This window comes from Acomys russatus, chromosome 29 (assembly GCF_903995435.1).
Source record: "Acomys russatus chromosome 29, mAcoRus1.1, whole genome shotgun sequence".
In the NCBI taxonomy this organism is placed as follows: Eukaryota; Metazoa; Chordata; class Mammalia; order Rodentia; family Muridae; genus Acomys; species Acomys russatus.
In genome coordinates, this window is record NC_067165.1 from 37595041 (window position 1) to 37622204 (window position 27164).

The following is a 27164-nucleotide window of genomic DNA, read 5'->3' on the forward strand; positions in this document are numbered from 1 at the left end:
TCCCTTCGAGCGGAGCCAAAACACCAACTGCAAAGAAGTCAAAGGGCAGCTTGTATCTGTTTGTCCATTTCCAAGCCATGGGGCCGTCACTACCCTGGGTAGAAAGGGGGCACTCAGAGAAGTGCACCCTGAAACAGTAAGAAATCCACACCCAGGCTCTCTATGCAGCTACACCTCCAATGTGCAGGATCTCCCTGTTCCCACCATACACACCGTTCCCATGGGGCAAATTCTCCAAGCACCTGCTTCCCAGGTTCCACTCACTGGCAGAGTCCTGCCCAGAACATGGGACAAGGTGCCTATTTTTACAACTCTGTGAACACGTCTGCAGCTTCAGACCTCTCCCCTCCCCCCCACCCACAAGTACACACGCTCCACCTAGTGCTGTCCCTTAGTTTCAGGGACATCATTTCTGCAGGAACCCAGCCACGGCCTGTGACACATGCAGCTCGGGCAGGGAAACCTGAAGCCAGCAGAGAGGAATGATCCCCACCCCCAACTTCCTCCTCTCTGCATCTCTCCCTTGCAAATCTCCAGGCTCTCCTTTGCCTCAAGCTGAGTCAAAACACACCATTTTGCCAGGAAGCTAAGAAGAAAATACACATGCCAGGAATGCTGACTGCCAGACATTGAGACTCCCAGTGAGGGACACCTAGAGGACAGTCTCCCCAGGACATCATATGGCAACACTCTTTCCAGTGACAAAGTCCTTTGAAAATGCTGACACATCATTATGATTTTAAAGATAGGCTTATCTGGGTGTGGTGGTGCACGCCTGTAATCTCAGCACCCAGGGAGGCAGAAGCAGGCAGATCTGAGGCTAGCCTGGTCTACAAAGTGAGTCTAGGACAGTCAAGGCTACACAAAAAAAACTCTGTCTTGAAAAACCAATAAATAAATAAATAAAATAATAATAAAATAAAAGACAGACAGACAGACAGACAGACAGAGATTAGCCAAAGATGTTAAAAGACGAGAGCCAGGGCAAAGCAAGGCTCAACCTTCATAGGTTTTTGCCGTTGTTGGTACTGAGGTTCTCCTAAGCTTTGTGCATTTATCAGCGTTGCCTGTAGGACTCCAGAACTTGGCATCAGATGCCAGCGGTGAAGATGGTTTATCACAAGAACAAGCCCAAGGCTGACCTTACAGAGGTAAGCAGCTCATGCAGGCCTTTCCGCCCCCCACTCCCACCTCCATGGAGAAGCCTGGCATTCCTGGCTGGCAGTGTCCCAGACACAGCGCTGGCACTGTCATTGGAAAGGCACACTTAAACACGTGACTGCACAGGCATTAGTCAATGGGAAGGGAGCTGCCAAAAGAGCAGAGACATCACGGGATCAGGGCCAGGTCGTGCCTTCAGCTTGTGTGCTTTCCCCCAAAGCCCTCACCCTGTCTGGCGCCATCCTCAACAGTTTAACCTGCTCCACACACTGGAGACGGTGTGGCCTCAGGTCATCTGTCCCAACCTGTGCTGCTCCACCAGATCACTGGGTGGAGGCCTTCCAGAAAGGTTCCTCCTGTCTGGGGACTGACAACCTGTCCCAGCTAGATGCTACCTACTACTTGAGGAATTCTCAGTCTTCCAGCTAGGTGGAGATAGGTATAGAATGAAAAACCTCCCTCAAACTTCCTTCCTTTTACCTGCCCTTGCTAATAGCAAGCTGGGAGACTTGTTCCCTGAAATGTATTCACCAAGAACTGGTGAACTGATACACCAACATTCCAACAGGGTAAGCACTTTGCCCAAGAACAGACACCTGGCCTAAAGGTCAAGCTGTATAGACTCCCAAAGATAGAAGGCAGCTCATTACTGACCCAGCTTGTTTCTCCCATCTATCTGCTAACCCACTGGCTTATGTAGCCATGAGCCAGCCTCAAACACTGAATACACAGGATGGTCTTCAAGGTGATGGATCTGCTCAGGGGCCTACGCTAAATCTCATGTGCATGTGAAAGACGGTGTTAAGACCACCTGATCCTCTGGTGCTGCGCTGTCCACCTTGCTTTAAGACAGGATCTCTCCTTGGCCTAGAAGTCAGCAAGGAGTCTTGGCTATCTGGCCAGGCAGATCTAGGGATCCACCCATTTCTGCCTCCCCAGATCTGGGACGTAACTGAGCGTTCGCACTGTACTTGTTCTCACGAACAATGCTACTCCCACTAATGATTTCTGGGAAACAAACACTGGAGCTTTACAGTGTGCCGCTGTAAAGGCAATTGAGCTCAACTATGTCACTCTGTCCATAGCTGATGGTGCAGCAAAAGGTCAGTGTTTCTGGGGCCTCCCCACCCCCCTCCTTCTGTGCAACAGTGGACACGTGATACGACCCAGTGACTGGGAAGACCTGTTTCCTTCATCTGCAGCATCACCCTTTGATTCTGCCATCTGCTTTATTGCAGCAGCTGACTCACGGGTGTGATGGAGTAATCACCAAGGTTGAGTGACACTAGGCTGTGGAACTGGGTTTTGAAACATGTTCAAACACAGCCCAGGCAAGTGGGTACAGCACTTGTGGAATCAGCCAACACAGAAACCAACAAGAAGCAATTTCCTTATTCTGAGTGAAAATCAAGACACGAGACGCGTGTCTGCAATGTATTCTGAGTGGCTGCACTGGAAAGGGAGTCCATGGATGCCAAGTGTCAGGCCTAAAGTAGGAGATGATCGAATTTTCAGGTCCCACAGTTGGAAGAACGTAACAGATACAGTAAACTCTGCAATGCCATGTCAATAGCTCAACTCCCTACATTCAGCAGGCTTTGCTGAGGTCAAAACTTGCCTTTAAGTTTTGTCTATGCTGTACACAGTGTGGCCTGTGAAAGAAGCCAAATTCACCCACTGCCTCTGATTTAATGATTGGTGCTACCCTGTTCTGCCAGCACAGAGTCTCGGTTGTTTGCTGATCAGCTGTCATGGCTGTTTTGTTTATGGATGTGCATGTGCGAGTACACATGCGGGGGGGGGGGGGGCAAACTTGAGTGCCATCCTTAGAAATGCTGTCCGCGTCCTTTGAAATGGGTTCTCAATGGCTTACCAGTTATGTTAGACTGAATGGCCAGAGCCCTAGGGACTCCACCTGTCTCTACCTCCAAGTAGGTTCTGGGAACTGAAGTCAGGAGCTTGTATTTACAAAGCATGTTCTTCCCCAGCCCACACTATGCACAGTGACCCTGGAAGACTGCATCCTAAACCACTTCAGCCGGGCTGGTCATCACCTGCTCTACAGAGTAGCCCTTGCCTCTCACTAGATTCTAACTGAACACTTCAACTCCAAAAGTCGCTTGCTTTTTGTTTTTCTCTTACACAGGTTTCTCTGTGTAACAGTCCCTGGCTGTCCTGGGCTCACTTTCTAGACCAGGCTGGCCTTGAACTCAAGAGATCCACCTGCCTCTGCCTCCCGAGTGCTGGGATTAAAGGCGTGCACCACCACACCTAGCCAAGAGTCACATTTTATCCTAAAACTTCTTGAGTTGGATTCATAGAGAGGTCTTTGAAGGTGGAGTAGCTCTCATGCTATAAAACTAGCCCTAAAATTTTCTTTTCCTTCTGTTATCCCACAAGTACCGAGTCTCTGTAGGTGCTGGGGAAGCATGGGTTGGGAGACTGCTGCACCAAGCTGACCCAAGTTCCTATTTCCTCCTTAGGAAACATGCAAAGGACAGACAAGCCAGAGAATCCCCAGTTCTACCTAGGTTGATTTTAGGAGAGTCCTGGGCTTTGAAGCTGCCCCTGACTTACCTGTCACCAGAGGGTTATAAAGATAAAGAGAAAATAAACATGAAAGAGCCTGACTACTAAACAACATTCTATACCAAGAGAGATGGTAAAGGCAAGAGAAATAAAAAATTAAAACTGAAAGAAAATTGCATGAAGAAAAATGCATTATCTTTGTAAGATGGAAGGGACTCTATAGTCTGGTTACAACTACAGCTGGGTAATCCATGCTGCAGCTCAGCACAGCAACTTGGAGCTCAGACTGCTTGGTGTGGGGTGCCCTAACACTGATGTGGGTTAGGATTCAAGCACTGTCATCTCCTCTCGGTTACCTGTAATGAGTATTCTATGTCCCTTACGTCCCAGGAGAGCTCAGAGTGAGGTCCCACTATGCACTCAATGGCTATTATGCTCAGCAGGTCTGGTGTACCCTAGGCGTCTCCTCTAAGCTCAGAGGTCATAGGAATGCTCTCTGGCTCCAGAGCAAGATACAGAATATAGCACCTGTTGGCCCACAATGACGTTTTCTGATTAGCAGGAGCTAGGGGCAGGACTCAACACATCCAGTCATCAAATGGAAATAGAAGTCATTTGAAAATGTCCCTGCAACCTAGCTGGGTTGGCAATGGCTGGACCTAATTATAAAAAGCAAGGAAGAAGAGGATGCTACTACAACAAAACTAAGTCCAAGGAGCTTAAATAACTTCACCCCAATAAGGAATGATGAAAAGTATCTCAGCAAAATACTTGTCTGCTTTAAATGGAAACTGCTCTCAAAACATCCAAAGGCTAACACACATTCTTGTTGCTAACGTGTGTGCTGCACATTCTAAGTCTCTATGAAATGAGTTGTTTAAAATTTACATTTGGATTGATGATGACCGAATACATTATTAAAGCAGAACTCCAGTCCATACAGTAAACATCTGTCTAAATACTGATAAGATTTCCTGCTCAGAACATAAACCTGCACTTCAGAGTTCCAGACTCTGTGGCTCCCTAAATAACATTAGAGTCTTGCTCCGATCCAACAACTTGGGGGTACCTATCACAGGGTCCTCAGAGAAGTGGTTTCTTTACCTGGCTTTCTGCTCTTGTTTGCTGGCTGGACACCAACGACTTCCACAGAATGTTTACGTTTCTTGGGACATCTGCCTGGATTCCCTATCACTTCCCATCAGAGGCAGCATTTAAGTGAGGCAGAAAACAGACCCCCCGTGGCTCAAAACTGAATCCAATTTTTGAGTAAGTTACTTAGTCCAGCCAATGTGAACTTAGCCCCGCCCCCATCTCTAGTGCTCATGCTGAGTCAGAAAGTACATGAGGCTTACAGAGACCCTTAAGGCCCTAACATTGTGTTTAAATATGGGGGAGGGGAATGTTCCTTTAGTTCCCAGTACCACATAACAGCTCACAACTGTTCAAAGCACACCAGGTAGGTATGTGCTGCACATATAAAAACACAGGCAAAAACTTACACAGAAGGCAAACTTCAAATAATCTTAAATAATACCACCATAGGTAGATCCGAATTTGCAGTAAGGCAGTTTGCTGAGGTTGGAGGAGCCTAAACTGGCCTTCTTTCAGGGTTTAATGCACAGCTATGGTCTTCTGGCGGTCCCTAGCTGACTTCCTAAGAATCACTGTCAAATCGCCCTAACTTGATTTTATGGTATGGGCTCGGTTTCTGTTGCAGTCAACTGTTGATGAAGCAAGGGGTTCCTCTGAGAATGACAATGTAATGACAGATGGCCTAATCTGAAAGGAAAGACATAAGGATGAGGGAATGGAACAGAACTGCTTACCCAGGGCAGCCCCTCAGACATAAAACATTGTTTATTAATGCCCACATCATTAATCGAAAAGGTATCAAGGCCTATACACTACCTTTAAAAGAAATGAAACTGATCCAACAGGGTGGTTCCCGAGATCAACCCTAATTCTTCCCGAAGAGGAAAAGGGCGTTGGGAAGAGAAGGAAAACAGGTACCTGATGAGCAGCAGGCGTGGGGCAGTGGCCCTAAAGGCACAAGCTCAAGACTGCAGTTTTACAGCAGTTCATGACTTCCATGATCACACCTACTCACAAACACTCACGTTTTTTCCTCTTATTTTTCTCCCATGTGACTCTGGATGCTTTTTATCTGGAATCTTAATGCAACACAGATGTCATCTTCACCCTCAATCTGGGATCTATTATTTGGTATTCCACAGCACTGTTGACTTAAGTTCTCTAAGTAGAAGGCTCAAGGTTTAGAAAGGAAGTGGCTTAAAAGGGCCCTGGCTAAGTCTGAAAAGGCAGTGGTTGTCCCTGCTCCCCTAGGGTCTGCACACCCCAAGCCCTGTGCCATCAAGTAACACGCCTCTAAGTCCAGGGCTCAGAGTTCAAGAGCCCCGACTCTGCAGTCTTGTCCTATGGGATGGTCATGAGGGTTGCATATGGCACCAGGAGGCTTAAGAACCCACAGACTCCCAAGGATGGCGCTACACACCCAACTCTTGTGCGTGAGTTGAAATTAGCCAGGATGTTTAAAGCAGGGATGGGCTGTCCAGCACTCCCGGTACTCACAGGCTAAGATAATGAGAGGCTGACTACAGGGAGGGAGGGTTCAAGTGAACTGCAGGAGCTCTGGGCTGGAAGGCCAGAAGGGACGTGGATCTCTCCTAACGGCCTGCTCACTCTTCCAAATACACACCACCACTCACTCCAGCAGAAACTTCACTGGGATCAGATGAGCAAGTGATAGTCTCAGGCTGGCATCGGGGAGGAAAGGCTAGGAGCTGCCAGATCTAGAAAGCCAACAGACAAGACCATTCACCTTTGCCACCAGGCAAGTTCTAAGGGCACCTGAAATGTGGCTTGCACATAATCCTCTGTATCTGTGTTCTAATCCACTGTCAAAGTAAACTGCCCACTATAGTTTCTTACAGACCTCAATCGAGTCAAAGCTAACCTCAATAGCCAATCAAATGCCACATGTCTAAAATGCGCTTGGATATCAGTAAGCATTTTGACCTAAGTATGAACATCTGCATTCCAAGGATATCAACACTCCAACATCAAGGTGTTTACTACGTCTTTCTCACCACTCAGTTTTGGGAACTATGACATGAGGGCAACACTCTAAATATTAAGCATGACCCCAGAGGAAAGACACTACGAGAACATAGGCTCGCAGGTCAGGAGTTCTGCTCTATTTTGGGGAGATAGGGTCTCACTATGTAGTCTATTCTCCAACTCAAGAGAGCTGCCTGCCTCTGCTTCCTGACTGCTGGGATTAATGAAGCCCAGCACTGTACCTATGTCAAACCTAAGTTGACTCCAGAAACTGTTCTTGCCAGGAATTACTTGTCATAACCAAGCATGCAACAGCCAGCGTGGGATTCATCACTGGAAATTACACCAGGTGCCTTCAAACAGCGAAAGGAACAAAAGGCTCTAGTAATTTACTTTTTAATGCTTAAAAAATATTTCACTCTGCATAAAGAGCAAGAGCGAGCAGAATGGAACAGTTCCTGCTGCACCATCAGATGGGCATGCATGGCATGGCCTCTTGGGAACGCTTTCATTTGGCAAATGTGTCTGAGGTTCCAGCACCTGTCAGAGCCAGGGATGACATGGAGAGTGGGAGCAGCACACCCTGTTCTTTACCAGTGTGGGTGGGACAACATGCAGGTCCAGCAGCAGTCCACTCCTTGCTTTCCTTCTGCAGACTGGAAACGAAGGTCTAGAAAACAGTACTCACCCACGGCTAACCTACCTGGGGTTAACACTAGGGAAGCACAAGGGTCCCATGAATGAATGCTAAGCAGAGCATCTCAGAGCATCTCCAAGATCTGGCTTCCTGGCAGGGCTCTGCTGCGCATCTGCACACATTTGTGTGCAACATTTACAAGAACTACTGCCGAAGGCATTGCCAACTTCCATCACCCTCCCCCGCCTGCTCATCAGGTTTCCTGGAACTTGGTACATAGACTTGTGAATACCTGGATAAGTTGTCAGACCTGCAGTCCCCTCCCTAGAGGAAGGTCAGACAGTGGGCTCCAGGATGGGGGGTGACAGTGTCAGACTACAGGAGATGCCTCATATATCCACACTTTAAAATAGCCCCTGGTAGAAACTTAACACAAGCTTCTTTGATTCATGCCTGGGAGAACAATAAAAGTCAATCTTCAAACTAAACTGCAGGCAGCACAGAAGCAGCTGAGGTCTCAGGTAACAACTCCCCCAGTCCTCTGCACTCTTCTCCCGATCCACAAGGCACTACTTGATCCAGCTAAGTGTCTGTCCTCGAGGGGAGTCAACTGCAATTAGCAAAGCTCAGCTGATGCCACACAGGCGCGGTGAAGAGAGGTCCCAGGCCAACGGCTGACTATACAGACTACACACCAAACAAGGCCCCAATGGCCTGTTTCCCCCTTATGGACAAAACGCAGTCCTTTCACAAGTGTTTACAAAGTGTTTATTAGTTACAATGATATAGAATATATCATCCAAGTCTCCCCTACTTATCAGGTGTTTTAAATAACATGAAAAATCTTAGACAAGCAGAGGATGTATCCATGCTAACAGGGCAAAGTAGCAAACACCACTCTTGTGTATCTGTAATAAAACTCTGTCAAGGCTACATTGGTTAAAATCAATGAACAATCCCTTTTGTTGTCAAATTGTAAATTTTAATGTTTTCATTAGAATAATCTTTATAGCACTCTGTGACAAGAAGCAATAAAATAACTAACAGCAAACTTCAGTACAACAGACACTGTCCAGATTAACAATGCAAACAAAAAATGCAACCTGTAAATCACAAAATACAATTGAAGCACCCAAAACAATTTAAATAATTTTAAATATTTTATTTTTAAACTGCTACAAATGCTTTATACAGTATTTCAACATAAAGTCTCCTTAACAGAAATGTAACAAAATGGGAATGATAGTGAAAGGTAAAGTGGCACAAATTCATCAAACAAGTATTAAACTACAAATTTTCAGAGGTAGATTACTTTTAAGGTTGAGTACAAACAGTATGAATAAAATGTAGCCATTTTCCACCAACACAGTCATTAATTTGGGGGAAGCATCAGCACTCATGGGGAAGTGCTGCTGATCTGCTTTGGAAGGAGAGGCCAATCTGTTGCTCTGAATCTACTGAGACTGAAGAGTGAGGCCTGGTGTGTGGAAACAAAGAGCTATACAGGCCTGGATGCTTTCCGTGCTCTCATACACTGCTACGCAGCATCTCATAATGTAATAGCTATAAATTAGTGCCAGACAGAGAGGAACACATACAGCTGGACAGATAAACATTACACTAATAGAGGCATGAGGAGGAGTCCATATCCAATCCAGGTTCCTCTGCATTATGCTGGCAATCTGTGATTTTTTTTTTTTAAAGGGGAGAGGGCTAGGGGTCAGCTAAATACCTCTCGGTGTAATTCACATAAAAGAAAGGCATCAAGGGCTGGAGTGTAAGCAAGTGTTTTGAGGTGAGCGCACCCGCTCTGTCATCCCTGAAACTACACGGACAACTTATAAAACAAGAGCACTTGCTTTGCAAGGTTCAGTTCAATTGCTCCCTTAGCTGCTCTCTGCCAGACTAAAGGGCCACACTCAAAAGTGGCCAGTCTGGAGATGAGGAGGGAGCCAGTCCATCTAGCCCGTCTTATGGCACCCTTCTCTTTGGATCTCAATCACCTGAGAGCCCAGCACACTCGTGAGCTCCACCAAGGAGACAGATGCCTGACTCTAACCAGGGCAAGAAGCCTGTCGGGAAGAAGCTGCATGTTACAGCTTTTAAGTCAGCTTCAACTGGTCTTGCAAGCTGGGTAGATTTCGTATCCTTTGCCGTAGTGCTTATCCTAAGTTGAGCATGCAATATCTTTTAGTCAGTTAAGGTTTGTTTTGTGGGGGGGGACTTTTCTACAGGAAGTTCCTAGAAAATAAGAAAACTGAAGATAAATGACAACATAACACAACCTTGTATGAACTGACCATGCTAAAGAAAAAGGTGAAAAGACTGAGACAAATGTCACCAAGACAGAAACACATAAATGACTCTAGTAGTTTTAGCAACTCCGCTCCTGCTTCAAAGACACAGGGCTGCTTCCAACCCAGAGTGTGCAGCAGGGGTGGGGGTGGGGGTGTGAGGGCAGAGGGTTCCTTTGTTCACTCAGCCCCTTGTAGTGGTGGTGGGCAAGCTGTACTAGAGCTGTTTCTTCTCAAACTCTCTGACTTCTGCACACAGAGGTGGGCGAGGGGGGAGGTGTCATGAAAAATGGAAACGATGCTGGGATAGAGCAGCTCTTTGGATTACACGAACACTTGGTGAGAGTCTGCTCTCTCTGGAAAGGAGTCCTCAGCAACAGATCTAAAGGCAGCAGCAAGAAGGCCCAGGCAGACTGTGCCTCAGACTTGGGAGAGGCTCACCTGCCTTTTTGTGGTTTTGTGGTAAAAAAGCATTTGAAGCATATGGCTTTTAACCCCAGAATGGTATTCCAGCTGGTGCTCTAGGAAATGGCCAACTGATAATATATGACGTCCTGTGCTCAACATTGTGTTATGGTGGCAGCCACCCCTTTAAAAACTACAGAGCCCTACGCTGGCTTTCAAGTGAAGTGTCTGATGCTGGACATGGCTTATAAGTCATGGCTTGATGCAATCAACAAGCAGAGAAGGGACAAGCTACAAGTTCTTCAGAGCTGAGGACAGCAAATCACAGCACATGGGAGTTCCATGTACAACAGCTGCTTGCATCAGAGTCTCCTCTAAGCCAACTGAAAGAAACACTGGAGCAGAGGACCACGGTCAGTAAACATGCCTCCCTTGTCAGCATACAAGACACAGCACTGCGAAAGACCTCAGCCTAGTCTGTACCAGCTCTGAGTTAGAGGACACCTGGCGTACACATGCCAGCAGCCAGGAATGCTATTGTTGTCTAGGTTTGCTATGGGATACTAATGACCAAAACACACTTTGCAGAAATGCCCACTCTTATGTCTAGACAGTAAAACATGATGTCCCATTGGACATTTAGTTTTTTAATTGTCCAAAACAACTTAACAAGGTTGTAGCCTCTTGGTAAGTGCCTTGGATGATGCCCCTCATCCTGCAGATCTGTCTACAACATAGGGGCAGTGACTCACAGAGGAAAAGGATTAGTCACCAGGGACCTCTCACTGCACTGTCTGTTACCAAGTACACTATTCATGTTTTCGTTATTTATAGCTTTAAGCGATGCTTTTTAGGCCAATTTTAACTCCAGCAACATAACTCTGTTAACTATCAAAATAGTTTAACATCTACTGGAGCAGAGAAGAGAGACACATTTTGGAACACTTTAGCCTTAAGAGTCTTTAAAACACGAGGCAAGAGTGAACTTTATAGATGCACACTCGGCTCTTATATTTTCATAGACTCACCCCTGAAGTCTACAGGATCCAGAACGAAAACACGTAATTCTTTCAGAAAACACTAGAACAGAATACACTCTAAAGCATCAATCACCTGCTGGGAAACCCATGAAAATGATAGTTCAATAATGTTAACTTGGTGTGGAATTCTCTAGAACAGAGGCCATTTAACAAGCAGAAAGCACTGACGACTGAAAATAGTGCATTTTGTCACCATAGCCAACTCAATGATGCTGCCTATGTGCCACATGGCCAAACATGATCAACTAACACTAAGCGTATTTTGAAGTACCTTTAAAAAGATTCCAATCCTTCAGCCCTACAGTAAACTGTTGAAACCAGCCTTTGCTGTTGCCCAGTGTCTACAGCTTTCTTTTGCAATGCTTCAAGGCACACAGTACCAAGAAACTCTACCTGAGTGACAATGGAATGCTTAGGTTTTCTCCAAAAACAAGTCAATCCACAGCTGTCCCTAACTCTGTTTGTGTCTAACACCCAGAAAATCAGCCATGAGAGCCCAGAATCTCGGCAGGCTGCATAGAAGGTGTCCAAGTATTTGCAGTGATGCTTTCTAACGGCTACTGACCTGTGGGCATTAATTATTTGGGAATGAGCAGGAATTCCACGTGTGTATGAACTGAGCCTGAAAAATGTAACAGACTGAACTATGGCCACATCACTCTGTCCCTGAGAACCTTTTGTAGCATGGGGAGAACATGGAATAAGGCAATAGGGTCAGCTTCGGTCTACAATAAAAGGTTACTGGAGAAGGCACTGAGCTTCTGGGCCATGGGGTCCTGCCCCGCTGCAATCTCTGTGCCTGTCTCACTCTTCTTACCCATTAGAACCTCAACTGCTGATTGCACTATGGCTGTAAGCAGAGAACTGGAGGGGGAATATAAGGCATTTTTAAAGATATACGGTATTTTAAGCAATGTGGCAGCTTTTGAAAATTCAAATACTAGCAAATGGGAACATTAATAATAATAAACGTAGTTTTAGACATTAGTAACTATGTTTAAGTCACAAACAAGAGTGCACTGTGGTTGCTAATGGACTTGTGGCCCACTTCACCCTCAGGAACAATGAAGGGCCAACAACCACCACAAGTGAAACTGAAACACTGCCCAAGATGTGAATTAAGAAACCCTCATCTTTTCACACAGGGAATTGGGCTCAAGTTCCACCCAGAAGTTAAAAAAGGAAAAAGGTACCACTTTGTGAGTACTAAGTCTGAAATAAAATGTATTTATTCATCTGTACAGCAGCCAAAGTAGCAAGGGTATGCTATAAATTATGCAACTGCCACTTCGCTAAAATGCTGTGTCAACATTTTATAGGACAGGGAAACAAAACATCCTTCAGGCCGGCTACAGCTCTCCCGGCGGTCCTCACCTCCCCGAGCTCTGGGCTTACCTGAAGTCCTTCAGCTCATGCCTGGCACTGCTGTCCTCTCTCCTGCTTTCACTCAGGTCCGTAGCAGCTGCCAGCTGAAGGCTTCTGGTGATTGGGCCCCCACTCCGCTCTCTAGATTTTACTATGAACCGGTCTGTTCTTTTCTTACTGGCCAGAGCAGTCTTGCTTTGCAGAACAGCTTTGCTCTTCTGCACTCTCACATGTAGGCTTCGGGATGATTTGCTTGAGAGCTGAACAGAATGACTCTTGGCAACAGCTTTGGATTTTTTGCCCTCAACATGAGTAATCTTGGCCATTCTTATAGGACTAGAATTCCTCAAGGATGAAGAGCTTGCTTTTTTGGATTTGACCGAAGCTGCAAATTTGACATTCTGTCTGGATCTGAAGGATGAGGAGGGCAGTGAGGCTTGGGCAGGGCCTGAGCTCCGAGCTCTGGTCTTGCCCAAGGGTGCCTGCGTGCTCTGCATCTTGATCTCTGCATCTGCGGTCCGCCTCCGGGGATGGCTGCTACTGTTCCTGTCACTGCTGGCAGGTGATGCATGGCCACCTTTCTTAGATGAATGGGAAGCTTTTCTTTTGGAAGGAGAAAGGGGTTTTTTAGGACAGCTGAAAGCGGCATGCTTATTCAGGCTGCCGATGTACGTGAACTCCCTGTCACAGTAAGGACAGATGTGTGAGGATGCCTCGCAAGTGTCCTTCAGGTCTGCCTTCTGCTTTGCAGATCTGTTCTTCTGAAGGATTGCCTTCTGTACCAGCTGATTTTTTTTCTTCAATGCGCTTACCTTGAGCTTATTTGGAGACATTTTGCTGAGTTCAACATTGAAGCTCAGTCTCTTAGGCTGCCCCATCCGTCGGAAGGCATTTTTCCCAGAGTTGTCTAAAGCTACCACTCCATTTTTGGGTTGTACAGTCTGTTTCAGGGGCACTGGGTTTTTCTTAGGGGTATACCTCTTCTTGTCACTTGCAGATGCACACGCCAAGATATGTTTATGCAGCTCGGGCATATTATCAACACCCTTTCCACACTTTGTGCAGCGGATGGCAGTAGTGAAAGTCTGTGGGATATTGTGGGTAGTGAAGTTTGTGGCTGTCACGCCAATCCCCATGGGGTTTCGATGGTGGTACTGAAATGGGGGTGGTTTAAAGCTTGGGTAGTGCTGATTGAGACCAAGACGCACATCTGGATCTTTTGTCTTTATTCCAGAAGCCATTATTTTGATGGTTGTGTAAAGCTCCTCAGAGGAGTCATTTAAGTCCTCCTCTCTAGAAGTTTCCGAAGGCTCTTCTGGCAAACTCTGCATATGCTCCACGTGGGCCTTGCTGGGGTCTGTGAAGTTCTGGGGCCTCAGGGTCCCACTTTCAAACTCATGGTGTGTGCACACCTCATCTGGGTGGAGGTCACGCTGGTGCTGCTGCAAATTGCACAAGAAGGCAAATTCTTTCTTACATACAGAACACACAAAGATATTTCCGACTCCATGAAGCAGAAATCGATGCTCTGACAGATCAGTCTTACCCTTAAAAAGCTGCACACAAAACTCACATTTGAAGGGCCATTCTTCAGCATGAACAGATAAATGCTTGGTTAGATCTTTAATGGAAAGAAAAGGTGATTCACAGACATTGCAAACAAAGTTTTTGCTGAATGTTTCTTGGACAACACTCTGTTGACCTCCAGGTGGGGCCTCTGCCTTGGGTTTCAGACCTTCACTCTCTGACTCCTCCTGTTTCAAAGTTATTGCAGGGAGAGATGCTTCCAGGTTGTCCCCAGAGGAAACCACAGACGACACTGCTGAGAGAGGGGGCGGTGAGGGGGATGTGGAGGAGCATGAAGAGGAAGGGAAGGAAGAGGAAGAGGAAGAGGAGGAAGAAGAGGAAGAAAGTGTTGGAGGACCAGGGGAAGCAGCAGACATGAGTGGCTCCACAGGAGGAATGGGAGAGGGGGAGGGGGAGGGAGAGACTGTTGGGGAGAGAATCGGAAGAGGAGACTGGGCAGTGACATTTGAGAATGGAGAGGGGCATTGCTGAGGAGAGGTATCAGAAGAGGGGGTGGGGAGAGGGACAGTTGGAAGGAGAGGAGGTGGTGGGGTGGCAACAGTTAACACAGGAGGGCAAGGGGGAGGAGAACAAGGTTCTGTGGGGGTCAAGAGCGGAGGCAGCTGACCAGAAGACAGGGAGGCTGTCTGGAGAGGGGGTGATGAAGGGCCAATGACTTCAGGTGGTGACTCAACAGTTGGGGCTGAGCAACTCGAATCAGGACCAAGTTCAGGTTCTGGCTGTGTATCTAGGGATTTACATGGACTTGGGCTCCTGGTCACCTCTGGTGTGGTTTCTGCAAGTAAGCTAACACCATTATACTCATTGAGAAGAACTTTTTGTAGCATGCAGGTGGTTGGTTTTTTCTTCTTTGCAGCACCACAAGCCGGCTGTGCGGAATGGTTCTCTTTGAATTCCTTGCCTTCAGAATCACAAGGCTTTTTATGCACACTGAGATCCAATACAGATTCCCAAGGGACTGGGGTCTTGCCTGTGCCCTCTGACTTCTGTTTGACCCCACTGGATAAATCCAATGGCTGTTGGTTGCACACACTGCTGAAAGTGGAATTGGCTGTCCATTCTTTTGTTATTTTATATTCTTCAAAGCAAGGAGGGCTTCCAGTTTCTCTCTCATCTCTCCCAGACAAACTCCATGCTGGTGAGTCACTACAACTTTCTAATTTGGGTTTCTTGGAAGTCAGAACTGTGTCTGTCCATGCTGCTTTCCCATCACTTGGTTTCCCAAAGTCTCGAAGGGCAGGGCTGTGCTGTGGAGAACTAGGTGGAGAGCTGGTGCGCCTCTTAAACCTACTAGAAGTCACAGGTAGCATGGATGCAGGAGCAGACACACACACGGGACCTAACTTAGGAATCTCAGCTGCTGAAATCCCTGCAGGAGGAGTCAGTTTGTCCTGGGTCTGAAGAAGCTGCTTGAGCTTTGAAGACAAATAGACACCCTTCTCTTTATGGAAAGACACCACCTCTGCTGTTGAGATGCTCAGAGGCAGGCTTAAGGAACATGAGGGTGCTGTGGAGTCAGAATCTGTCTCAGCTTTAATTTTGGGGAGCACAGGTGGACTGGCAGTCCTCCGTTTCTTAGACTCACAATTTGTGCTGCTGGGAGACTCTTTAGGAAGATCATCTGTTATAGAGAGCTGGGAGCTCTTTATATTCGGAGTAATCTCCACAGTTACTGGAGTGAGCAGACAATCTATGCCATACAAGTGTGCAGAATTAGACTCCATCTCAATCACATCACAATTACTTGTGCTGCTGTTGGTCTGAATCTTACCATCAATATAGTGATTTAGGTTTTCAGAGATGTTGCTTGAAATGTCCATGATGTACACATCATCCGTTTCCCCTTCCTCCTCTGGCTCCGTGCTTGGTACATAGACATTCTGGGAGGATGGGGCCTGCTCTGCTGGTGGCTGTGGCTCTTCCAGGAGCCCTCCTTTTCGCCGGACACCTTTGGGAATCAGGTGACGTTCGTGAACTCTGCGCTGATGTCGTCTCATATTGGTGTGTGTTCCAAAAACCTTTTTGCAGTATTGGCACGGATGAAGTTCCTTAACTTCACCATTCTCTTCCATAAAAGATGAATTTATTTCCTGTGAGGCTTTCTCTGAGTTCAATATCAAAGAGTCTTGCCCAAGCTGAGGTGGACTTGACTCATCTTTAGAAGAGACGATTTCCCCCTTGCCATCATCTGGGTCCTCTGAGGGCTGTAGTGTCATGCTGGGCTTCCTCTTTAACCCTGCTTCATGGCGACGCTCATGCCGCCTCCTGTTAATCTGTGTGCCAAACGCTTTCCCACAGTACTTGCACTTGAAAGCATGATTGATTGTAGACATGTGGATATGCATGTGACGTTCAAGCCCCTGCTTGGTTGCAAATTTTCTTTCACAATGTTGACATGGAAACATAAATGTTTCAAACACATCACCATTGGCTTCCTCTCTAGTTCTGGGGATGTGGAGAGGAGGGGTCACGTCTGGAGAGTCTTCAGAAGTTTCATTTGAAACGCTCTGTGGTTCTAATAAATCCTCCAGCTTCTCTTCACACCGTATTTCTGGCTCTTTCACAGAGTTTTCATTTTGTGCGTCGGCTTCTTCCTCTCCATCTTCTTCCAACTCCTCCTCTTCTTCTTCCAGCTCCTCCTCCTCCTCTTCCTCCATATCGTTGATCTCACAGTCTGTGACTTCTTGTTTCCCATCAGGCTCTGGCTGCGGCTCACAGGCAGGGAGAGGGATGGCCACCTGTGGAACCGCATCCTGGCCGACCACTTCTGGCAAAAGGGCTGGCTGCTCAGGTGCAGACGCCAAAGGCCTCTCGTCCTCTTCTTTAGGACCTAGGGAGCACAGAAGGCAAAACCACAGAGATAAGGCCACCTGGCTGCTGTGTGATCAACTCCTATGACTCTACTGCTGGAAGCTACTAAGATATGTGAGCAAGAACAAGCTCCTTTAGAGGTGGAGCTGGGTGCAAGTCCTTTCTACTGACTTCACAAATAAAAGGAACTGCTTAGGACAGGATAACCCTGGGCATATCAGGACAAGTATGCCCACAGGGTCCTAAGCTTTTCTGTTTATAAAAACTATAGCACCTACAACTGTGTTGAAATAGCCAGTATTAACTCATAAAGAGACTGGTTACAAATTCTAACTTCTCATGATTCAAAGAAATTGCTAAACCTGTAAGATTAGATTCGTAACAGTGTAGCTGGAGGATGAAACAAACTTGCTGAAGAATGATGTAATCAGCTGCTCAAGTCAAAGCAACTTTATCTCTCAGAAGCTAGATCTAATTGTTATGGATCATGAGCACTTCACTGCAGAAAACAACAATCTCCCATCACTTGTGAGTCTATATGTTCATTCCCTTCTAAAGTAGAAAGGCCAGAGAAGGGCTTGCAAATAAAGCCACAGTTGAGCAGAGACATAAAGAAAATAAGCCATGCAGTCATCTGGGGGGCAGAATGCCTTGGCAGGAGGAAGCAGCAAATACATGAGCTCTAAGTCAAGATGGAACAAGCAAGTTCAAAGTCAGGAAGGCTACAGAAGAAGGTTAGAAAATGGTCACAAGATGAAACAAGAGGTAACCCAGGACCACAGATATGATCCTGGCCATTAGCCTGAGTTAAAGGGAGCTTGTAGGTGGTTATAACAGAGAAGTCATACAGCTCCATTTTCAAGAGAATTGTGTTGCTTACTGGGAGGAAAATGAAAAACCTATTTGGATAAAGGTTGGCAAGAAGAGCTCACTGCTCCAGGAGAGGTGCAGGATGATGACATGCAGGTAGTAGGATGGGGAAAGTGGTGAGAAGTAACCAGACTCTGGGTACATGTATTTTGGAAACGAAGCTGACAAAATGTGTTTGTTGACTGGGTGTGGTAAGAAGCCAAAGAGGATGGCATGAAACTGCAATGATTCTGTTTACCAAACCACAGAGACAACACAGGAGGAACAGTGATTTATCTATGTACACATATGGCAGAGAGAAATCATGAGTTTACTCAGGATGAGCTAAAGTTTAGGGTTTGGTAATATCAGTGTCTCAGTGAAAATATTAAGTAGAATTTCCCAAGAATCTTGAGGGTAACAAAGGCTGGAGTGCCTATCTATACCCATGGCCTCAGGCAAGGGAGGCTGGTGAGCAATGAGCTGCAGATTGCCTAGAAAGTGGACAGACAGGGAAGGACTCTATCACAGACACTGAGAGGCTAATTGTCTTTGTCAGCTTGATCTATCTGGGAAACCTCAACTGGGGAAGTACCTCCATGACATCAGCTTATAGACATGACTGTGGGTATTCTCTTAAATGATGGTTGGAGGGTTCAGCCCACTATGGGAATTGCAACCCTTGAGCATGTAGCCTCAGGCTATATAAGAAAAGTAGCTGAATTTTAGCCCTGAAGTAAACCATGGTCACTGCTTCAGTTCTTGCCTTGGCTTCCCTCAATAATGGGCCATAACCCACAAACCAAATAAACCATTTCTTCCTCCAAGTTGCTTTTGGTCATTGTCTTATCACAGCAACAGAAAACAAACTAGGAGAGTGAGGAATGGCCTTTAGGCCAAGAAACAAGTCCCAAGGAAGGAATGGTTCACTGGGTCCAGAGCTGTAGGATGCTGGGTAAATAAAGGACTACAATTGGGGTGTGCTCCATTTGCCAGGGAGGTTTAGAGACCAAGACAACAACCACAGCATAACAGTGAGGACAAATTCTCAAAGAGAAGGAAGGAAACAGAAGGAAGAGAGGCAGCTCTTTCAAGGTTCTCTATAAAGGAAGAGAATGGGCCTGTGGATGGAAGAAAACAGAAGACTCTTTCAGATCAGAGCTGTAAGAAGATGCAAGATGAATGCTGGTGGGGTGCTGTGAGCCACAATGCTACCTGACCAGTAAGAAGGACCACCTGCTATGCTATTGAATTCAGCCCCTTCTTCACAGTCACCTTAAGAGCTCAGAAGCTCTGCAAAAGAGGCAGCAGAGCTATAATTTCTCTAGCCAAGTCAATTGGCCAACTCCTCAAGTTCCTGACAGATCCCCATGAAGCACACACAGCTGATAGCACAAGTTACACCAGACTGTCAGGACCCTTATCCCTACCTCCCCCACACATCCTATGTTTACAGCAGAATAAAATGATTACAAGCACAAGTTTTACTCTGGCAGAAGCTACACACAGCAAGCAAGCAACCGTGGGCCGTATTTGTGGAAGTACAAGTAGTGTGAAGTGCAGGCTAAAGCCAAAGGTGATACGCATCAAGGATACAGAGGGACAGGCAACAGGGGGTAATAAAAATGCAGGATAAAAAGCATCCAGTATGACATCTGAATGTAGGAGAGTCATTTAGGAAACTGACCTATAGGACCGATTAAGAGACTGAGAAAAAGGCATTCCTAAATGCTGAGACCAAGGCAGGAACACTACTATTGGACAACAGGCTATGAGACAGAGGAAAAAAGGAGTGTCCCAAGTATCAGGACACAACAGGCTGTCCACTGACAGGGGCCACTGGAGGGAGAAGATGCTAAAGAGCAGCCAAATGCTACCAGCTCCTCAAACACAAGCTCCCTTAAGTACCTGGGCCTCTGCCCTCTTGCTATTTCCTAGAAACAGGGGGCCCACTTCTACCATCTGCTGCTACTTCACTAGCAGTAAGCTCCTGTTTCTAAATAGAAACCAGTCTTCTCTCTCTTGGACACACTTCATACTTTCTGTGCGCTTTCAACAAGCTGGGAGAGCAGTCAATGGTGGTAATTAACACATTTCAAATCACTCTCAGATACATTTTTTTTCTTTTTCTTTCTTTGAGACAGGGCTTCTCTGTGTGACAGAGAGCCCTGGCTGTCCTGGAACTTGCTTTGTAGACCAGGTGAGTGCTGGGTGTGTGCCACCATGCCTGGTTCTCAGATCCATTTTCAACAAGCACCCAGAACATTGGACAAAAAAGTCAACATAGGACAATGGAAATATACTTCTATGACTCAAAAAATGTCTTTCTAGAATCTGTTTTCTCTGATAATCTGTTTCCTTAGTCTTAAAGGCTTCTCCTTACAATTGGTGATCAATATGGGTTGAAACTATTTTAGTGGTTCTCAACCTTCATGCTGCGACCCTTTAGTATAGTTCCTCATGTTGTAGTGACTCCTAACCATAAAATTATTTCATTGGTACTCCATAATTGCATTTTGCTACTGTTATGAATTATAATGTAAATACATGATAAACAAGGTTATTTGATATGTGGCCTCAAAGGTCATGACCCAGAGGTTGAGAACCACTGGTCTAAAGTAACAGGAGTTTAATGTACACAACCTCACTAACAAGTCAAGCCCCAAAGCAGTGCCTACCTTCTTTGACTTTCAAACATAAGACTGGGAGACCTTGGGTCATCAGTTGCCTAGGTAAAGTGCCCCTCATGCTGACCCAATGTCAAACATCAGCGTCTTTTTTGTGGTGTTATGGTATGGGGGTGGGGTGGGGGGAACAACCTGAATTGTTTTTGTTTATTTTCCACTAAAGGGACCTCTTAAATTTTGAAATTCTTTTTGTTTTGTTGTTTTGTTTTGGAGACAGGGTCTCTCTATGTAGCCCTGACTATCCTAGAACTCGCTTTGTAGAGTAGGCTGGCCTTGAACTCTTAAGAGATCAGAACCCCCTGCCTCTGCCTCTCAAGTGCTGGGACTAAAGGTATCCACCACCACTGCCAGCTTCAAACTCTAATTTTAAATAAAAATTGTTTAGCATTTTTTGTATTGCTTAAACAACTGTCTTGGCAAATTTGCTGCTCTCAGGAGGCGAAAGTTAGACTTAAGAGTAGGAAACGAGCTCTCCTTATTTCTTCCACCGTGTAAGGTTGGGAGGTTTGGAGACGGAGGGAGTTAACTTCTGTTTAAAGTCATCCTAACCTACCTAACTCACTCACGCACCCTAAGGGCCATGTGTTCATCACTCATAACGAGCACAGCCATTCTTGATTCACACAAGGACATGAAACCTGGGATTCTTTTGCCAGTCATCATCACAAACAGGGCAAATTAAATGGCCATAAAAGGTATTCAATTATGGCCCTCCATCCCTCAAAACACACACACACACACACACACGTACATTTCTTGCAAGAATCACAAGTCTGTATTCTGAAATCTGCCTGTGTGCATCACAATGAACAACTCTTGAGCAAGCTCCTGTCTGTATAAATCTCCTATAACAAACTGAGGAACACAGAATCCCAAATATGGAGACTCAACTACACTGAGCACACTCAGCTGATTACCTTTCAAGCTGCTTCTCTGTAAACTCTTAACACCTAGAATATTAATGCTCAGCAGCATTATTGGGGAAACAAATACAATTCTACAGAGAGAAACATAAAAAAAGATAAAGTAGGATTTTAAAATTCTGACCCAAACTAGAAAGTTTCCACTCTGCTATACAAAATCCAAGGTGCCTGATATGTGTAAGTAACTGTTTAATTGAAGACACACTAATACAGATAAATCATAAGTTATATCACAAGACAAAATTTTTCCTAAGTAAATATGGCCCTGTAAAATCATGAACAGATCGGAATGTCACATTGCTAGTAACCTAGAGTGTTTTCATGGCCTGCCAGTCTAGCTTCTGTTACTTCAGTTTCTTTTTATGGCACGCAACATACAGAAGTGTGTGTGTGTGTGTGTGTGTGTGTGTGTTTTATTTCAGTCAGTCTCACTATATAGACCAGGCTGGCCTTGAACTTGGACCTGACTGCCTCTGCATCTCTAGTGCTGGGATTAAAGGCTTGAGTTTTAATGCCTGCCTGACTTTCTTTATTAATACAACCATGTAGCATGTTCATTTCATTTTAAGGGGAGAATAATTTCATTCTGAAGAGGAAGTAGGGTATGGAAAGTAAAGCTTACTACAGTAAACTCAGACAGCTTTCTTGCTATTTAAGCCCTCTCTAGTTCTTGGGTACTTCTCAGGTGGACAAGCCAGGAGACAGAAATTGAAATGGAGCACTAAGACACATCTAGACGACCAAGCATGACCAGCACTTACCTTCTGCAGAGCCTCTCATGTTTGCAAAGGTAGAGTCTGGCTCACTTGCCTTCAGCTGTGTGGGCTGGGATCTGATGCTTTTGTTTTTATTTTCTTGTGATTTCTTCTTCCCTGAAATACAGCATATATTTATTTACTCACTCGTTCACGATCACTCTGGTCCCTGAGACAATTATTCACCCAAGCAAAGTAAAGTGTAGGCAATTAACATTTTGGATCTCTTTCTTTCTTTTTCTTCCTTTCTTCTTTGGTTTTTCGAGACAGTTTCTCTGGGTAGCCTTGGCTGTCCTGGAATTGCTTTGTAGACCAGGCTGGCCTCAAACTCACAGAGATCTACCTGCCTCTGTCTCTCAAATGCCAGGATTAGGGGCGTGCACCTACCTCTATGCCAGGTTTAGCATTTTGAATTTCTAAAGAAAGGAATGGATGGTGACTATAAATACCAACCAAATCTGTCAGAGAAAAAAGAAACTCTTAAGCCCTGCATTTTTAGATGCTTGTCTTTAGTTTCACAGCTGAAATAGCTATCAAATTAATGAACAATGTATTCTTAAAAAGTTAGTAATACTGATATAAAAGACACTTTAGAATTAATAAAGTTGCCAGGCACAGTGGCATATGCCTATAATCCCAGCACTTGGGAGGCAGGCGGATTGCTGTGAGTTCAAGGCCAGCCTGGTCTACAAAGCAAATCCAGGACAGTCAAGGCTATGCAGAGAAACTGTCTTCAAAAACCAAAAACAAAAAAGCCAACAAAGTTCAGGAAATAGTAACTGCATTCCAAGTGACCCCAAACTACAGCAGTTTAGATTAAAATATGACCTCTCCTAAGAAGCTACAACAACGAACTGAAGCCCCAAAGGAACACAGCACTGCATACACTGCAGGTTCAGTCCTAAAGTACCGACACAAAGTTATCAGATCCAGTGAATCTCAAGTCCCTTCTGAAACACTTGCTTTTCTTTCAGCATTATTCTGCGTGCGCGTGTACACACACACACACACACACACACAACACACACACACACACACACACACACACACACACACACACACTCCACCACCCCGAGAAATCCCCAGGCTTCCCTGATTTTCCCGAAGAAGCCTTTTGCCACCTTCATAACCAAAGGCAGACAAGATAAACTACTCACTCACACAAAGAAATAAAATTCTCAATTGTCTCAATAGCAGACAATCATGAAAGGGATATGAAGAGCTAAAATTATGGCAATTAATGTCAGAAACAAAATGGCACAATTGAGAAGAGCACTGGATTAAAAGTTCAAAAATAACGTACTAATTAAAAAGATCTTGATAAAATTTAAGATTTAACAAGAAACTACAGAAACAAGTCGTCTGTTAGTCTTTAAAAGGGAAATCCTAAAATATCATTCTTAAGTGCCCAATTCTTTAGCCAGTAAGAAAACAGAGTTGATTTGTTTTCCTTCATGGGGGGGGGTTGCTTTTCAACTCTATGGTTGTCAACAATATGGCCAAACATTCCTTTTCACATGCAGCTAAAGTGGCTTGGAACACAAGCACACAATGAGCTCTATGATATGAACAGAAGTCAAAGAGCAGGGGGTCATGGCAATGGGCGATCCCATCTCCAGGTGAAGGCGCATACTAGTCAGCACCGCACAGGCACCCTCCACAGCTCTACAGCTCTTTAGCTCTCCTGCGTCAAACTCACAGTGCTTAATCTAAGCTGGGACCTGCTGAGCAGAGCTCTTGAAGGATCTGTGCTGAGGATGTGGATTCTCTCCCCCTCCTCCAGTTCCCTAGCCTCAGTACACCTATGTCTTTCCTGTGTGTGATGTTCAGTCTAAAACAGATTAGTAACTTCAGACAAAATGCATGCCAACAACAAAGAAAAACACAAATGGCAAGCTGATGATAGAGTGCAGCTGAACTGCTCCGGTGCCACAAGGCCAGCAGCAGAACCTGAGGTAGATACAGAGATGTTTTTCTCCAAATCAAAACCACATCTTTTTTTAAAACACTACCCTCATGTCCTCAATAAAGCAGGCCAGGAAACAGGACCCTCTACTGTGACTGTCCACAGATTTCTAAATGGAGAGTTGTGATCTAAGCATGCAAAAAAGCTTCAGCTACATTAAAAATAAAGGCACACTGTAACATTTATTAGAAAAACAGGTGTCGATTTGTTGACCACAATACCTTGCCAAGGCAGCTCAAAGATTTTCTCTGACCTAAGTGCTGGACCACACTCAAGCAGCACAAGTGGAAACACGAAGCATACCAGGCATATGGAAACAGAGCATTAAATACACTTCCATTATAACAAAACAAGCAGTGCAACAGGCTGCTTAAGTACATGAAAGGCAAATGCTATCTTACATTGTATTCCCTGTCTTAAAACAAACTCAAACAAAATACCTCTAGAATAACTAGTTTACTCTACATATTACTTTTTGGACTCCTCATTAACAAGTTTGTTTTTCACTCCCCAGGTATTCACTATGAAGCTGCAGCCAAGGCAATGCAATCCACTGTGAGGACAGAACACGTCAGGATGAGCGCCTCTGCACCTTCGTCCGAGGACTAACAAGAGCACACCACCGTCACTAATGGAGCAGGTAACGCGCCTAGTTTTTCAAGCATAGCACAAATGACACTCTCAGTCACACAATTCTCTGTTGTGGGGGTTGCTGATTCAACAGAGTATGTTTCACAGCGTATTTCAGGGGAGGAGGGGTGCTTGACCTACAAGATCCTGCAGCATGCCTCCACTCCCAGCGTGACAACCTCAAACTGAAAACACAGCTAAATCTTTCCTCTTCTCTGTTGGGCGAGCTCTCAAATGTCAGAGTACTGGGCTAGACCAATGCACTGTATGTGAGGTCACCACAGACATATGGGACGCTGTAGCATATGTATTCATTAAAAATTATGTTAAATGCTAAAATAACACTCATGTACTATTTCTAAAGATGTAGATACGATACCACCAAAGTAACTTAGTGAACAACAGGATTTACGTGGCAAAAGGAATCTAGCAAGACTATCATTTGTTCATAGAGCTAAGACTAACATCTAAATTTCCTTAATTAGGAACCACTTATCAAGATTCTTCTCCTGAGGCCCTCTGATTAGAGAAGGGAGCTACCAAAGGGGAGGGGGGGACACCTGTCTGTCCCATCAGAGTGTTGTTTTGTGGGAGAAACTGAAGGCTCAGACCACAGATGAACAAACACAACTATGGCAGAAAACAAATTAAATTCTGCATCACAATACTGCTGGACAAATAGGGATGCGTCACACTTCCTTTATCAGAAAAGTTCTTTAGGTACTTGGTTTCTGTCTGCTACATAAAAAGATATTAAAAGAGAACACAAAATGGCATATCAGGATTTGTCTGAAGGGGTCTTGTAGCATCTATCTTTGAGCAAGAGGTACCACTGAGTGGCTGGCAAGTACACAAGTGCACTTACCAGGGGTTCCTGCAGGGTCCTACATGGCGCTACTGCCAGCTGGCTGCTCCACTTGGTCTAGACAAGAAAGATACAGGAATGAAACATGAGGAGAGTGAAATGGAAACGACAAAGAACATGAGAGACAACATCTGATGTGTAGAGAAAGAAATGTGCACATAAAGACAAAGAAAAACACGGCAAAGGGCCATTATCCACTTCGTCAAGTCTCTCATATACCACCAAGAAACAAAAAAGAAAAAAGAAAAGGCCACTACATTCCTAATTGCTGAAGTAAAGATCAATGCTTTAGGCTCGCTGTCAGGTTTGCACCATGTCTATGTTATATGACATGATGCCCACACCAACTATGGGCCACTCTTCTAGAAGACCTCAAAGTACCAACCCATGCTTGTAATTTCAGAGACACCCACAGATCAGAGATGGGAAGTGTCTACCCAGGTCCCACAACCATAAGCCCTGGGACCATAATTAGTGAAGACAATACGGCTCAAAGGGCTCTTTCTCCTGTAGCCATCTCGTAATGTCTCAGTCAGCACACACCATTCTTGGCACCATTACTACCCTGGTAAAGGAAGCAGATGCATGAAGCATCTACACACTCGGCATAAGGACAGCAGTTAAGTTGGAAGGAAGCACTCTTCCATCTTCATTTTACCTTAAGTTATAAAGTATCAGTCAACAGCACAGAATCCTGCTCTGAACAAACATGAGTCACCAAGGAAACACCCGTTTCTAGTCAAACAGCTGCCATATAAAGACATTCAACAGCTGTAATGGCTGCTTCTTAGACAATGCATCGCCTTATACTGCTATGACCCATGGTAGAAGTTACAAAATCAAAACTGCTTAAGGCAGCAAATTAGTAATTTAACCCAGATCTGGACTATGTTCTACTATTCAAATAAACTAAACATCAGGAAATTCTAGAGAAAAATGTTTCACTTAAAAATGTTTAGGCAGCACAGAAAACGCAAAGTTCCAGGTCCACTCCAGCAACATTAAAAATTCAGCACAACAGTGAAGCTCTTGCATACAGTGATTTAAATGAGCTAAATTTAGAACACATGGAACTCTCCCTACATGCTGGTTGCCTCCTCACTGGGAGCTAGCCATCTCTTCAGCATCAACAGACTTGAGACAGCACAGAAGTCAGGCCCACGGATCTTTCTTTAGGGGACTAATACCATCCTTTGTTTGTGAGACTCTCCACTTTGGCATGAAAGGTCACTGAAGGTCTGAACACCCCTGAACAGAATCAACAGAGGCCATCAGACTGGGCTTTCTAGTCCTTACTACTCAGCCACACCTGCCTTCCAGCCACTGAACTTCCTCTGTCCCCACCACTCCAACAACTCAAGCTCCACGTTTCTTCAGTGTTTTTTGTCTTGTGTTCCCTTTCCCCAGACAGCAGAGTAAAGTACTTCCATCAATAGGATTGCTCTCCCTAATCTCATAGCATTACTATCCACAATCTCCTCCTGCACAGTCTTCTTCCTGTCCCTGGAGGAAATCTGAGAACTGGAAATATGCTTTCACAGTAAGCTACAGAAAGACTTCAACAATCCCTGAGAGCTAG

General features: G+C 45.2%; 1 protein-coding gene across 4 annotated transcripts in view; it reads right to left on the reverse strand.

Annotated features, from left to right (window-relative positions):
• The window catches only part of Prdm2 (PR/SET domain 2), a 100325-nt gene that overhangs the window by 8683 nt on the left and 64478 nt on the right, over positions 1–27164 (reverse strand). For 2 of the 4 annotated variants that reach the window (XM_051171919.1, XM_051171920.1), the window contains exons 7-8: positions 22131–22241; positions 12543–16929 (exon numbers count right to left, since the gene is read on the reverse strand). In XM_051171919.1, the coding sequence (XP_051027876.1) occupies positions 12543–16929; positions 22131–22241 (4498 nt within the window). Of the gene's footprint in view, positions 1–9623; positions 9650–12542; positions 16930–22130; positions 22242–25585; positions 25642–27164 lie in introns of those variants that run through there. The other 2 variants (XM_051171923.1, XM_051171921.1) reach the window with 2 other exon arrangements.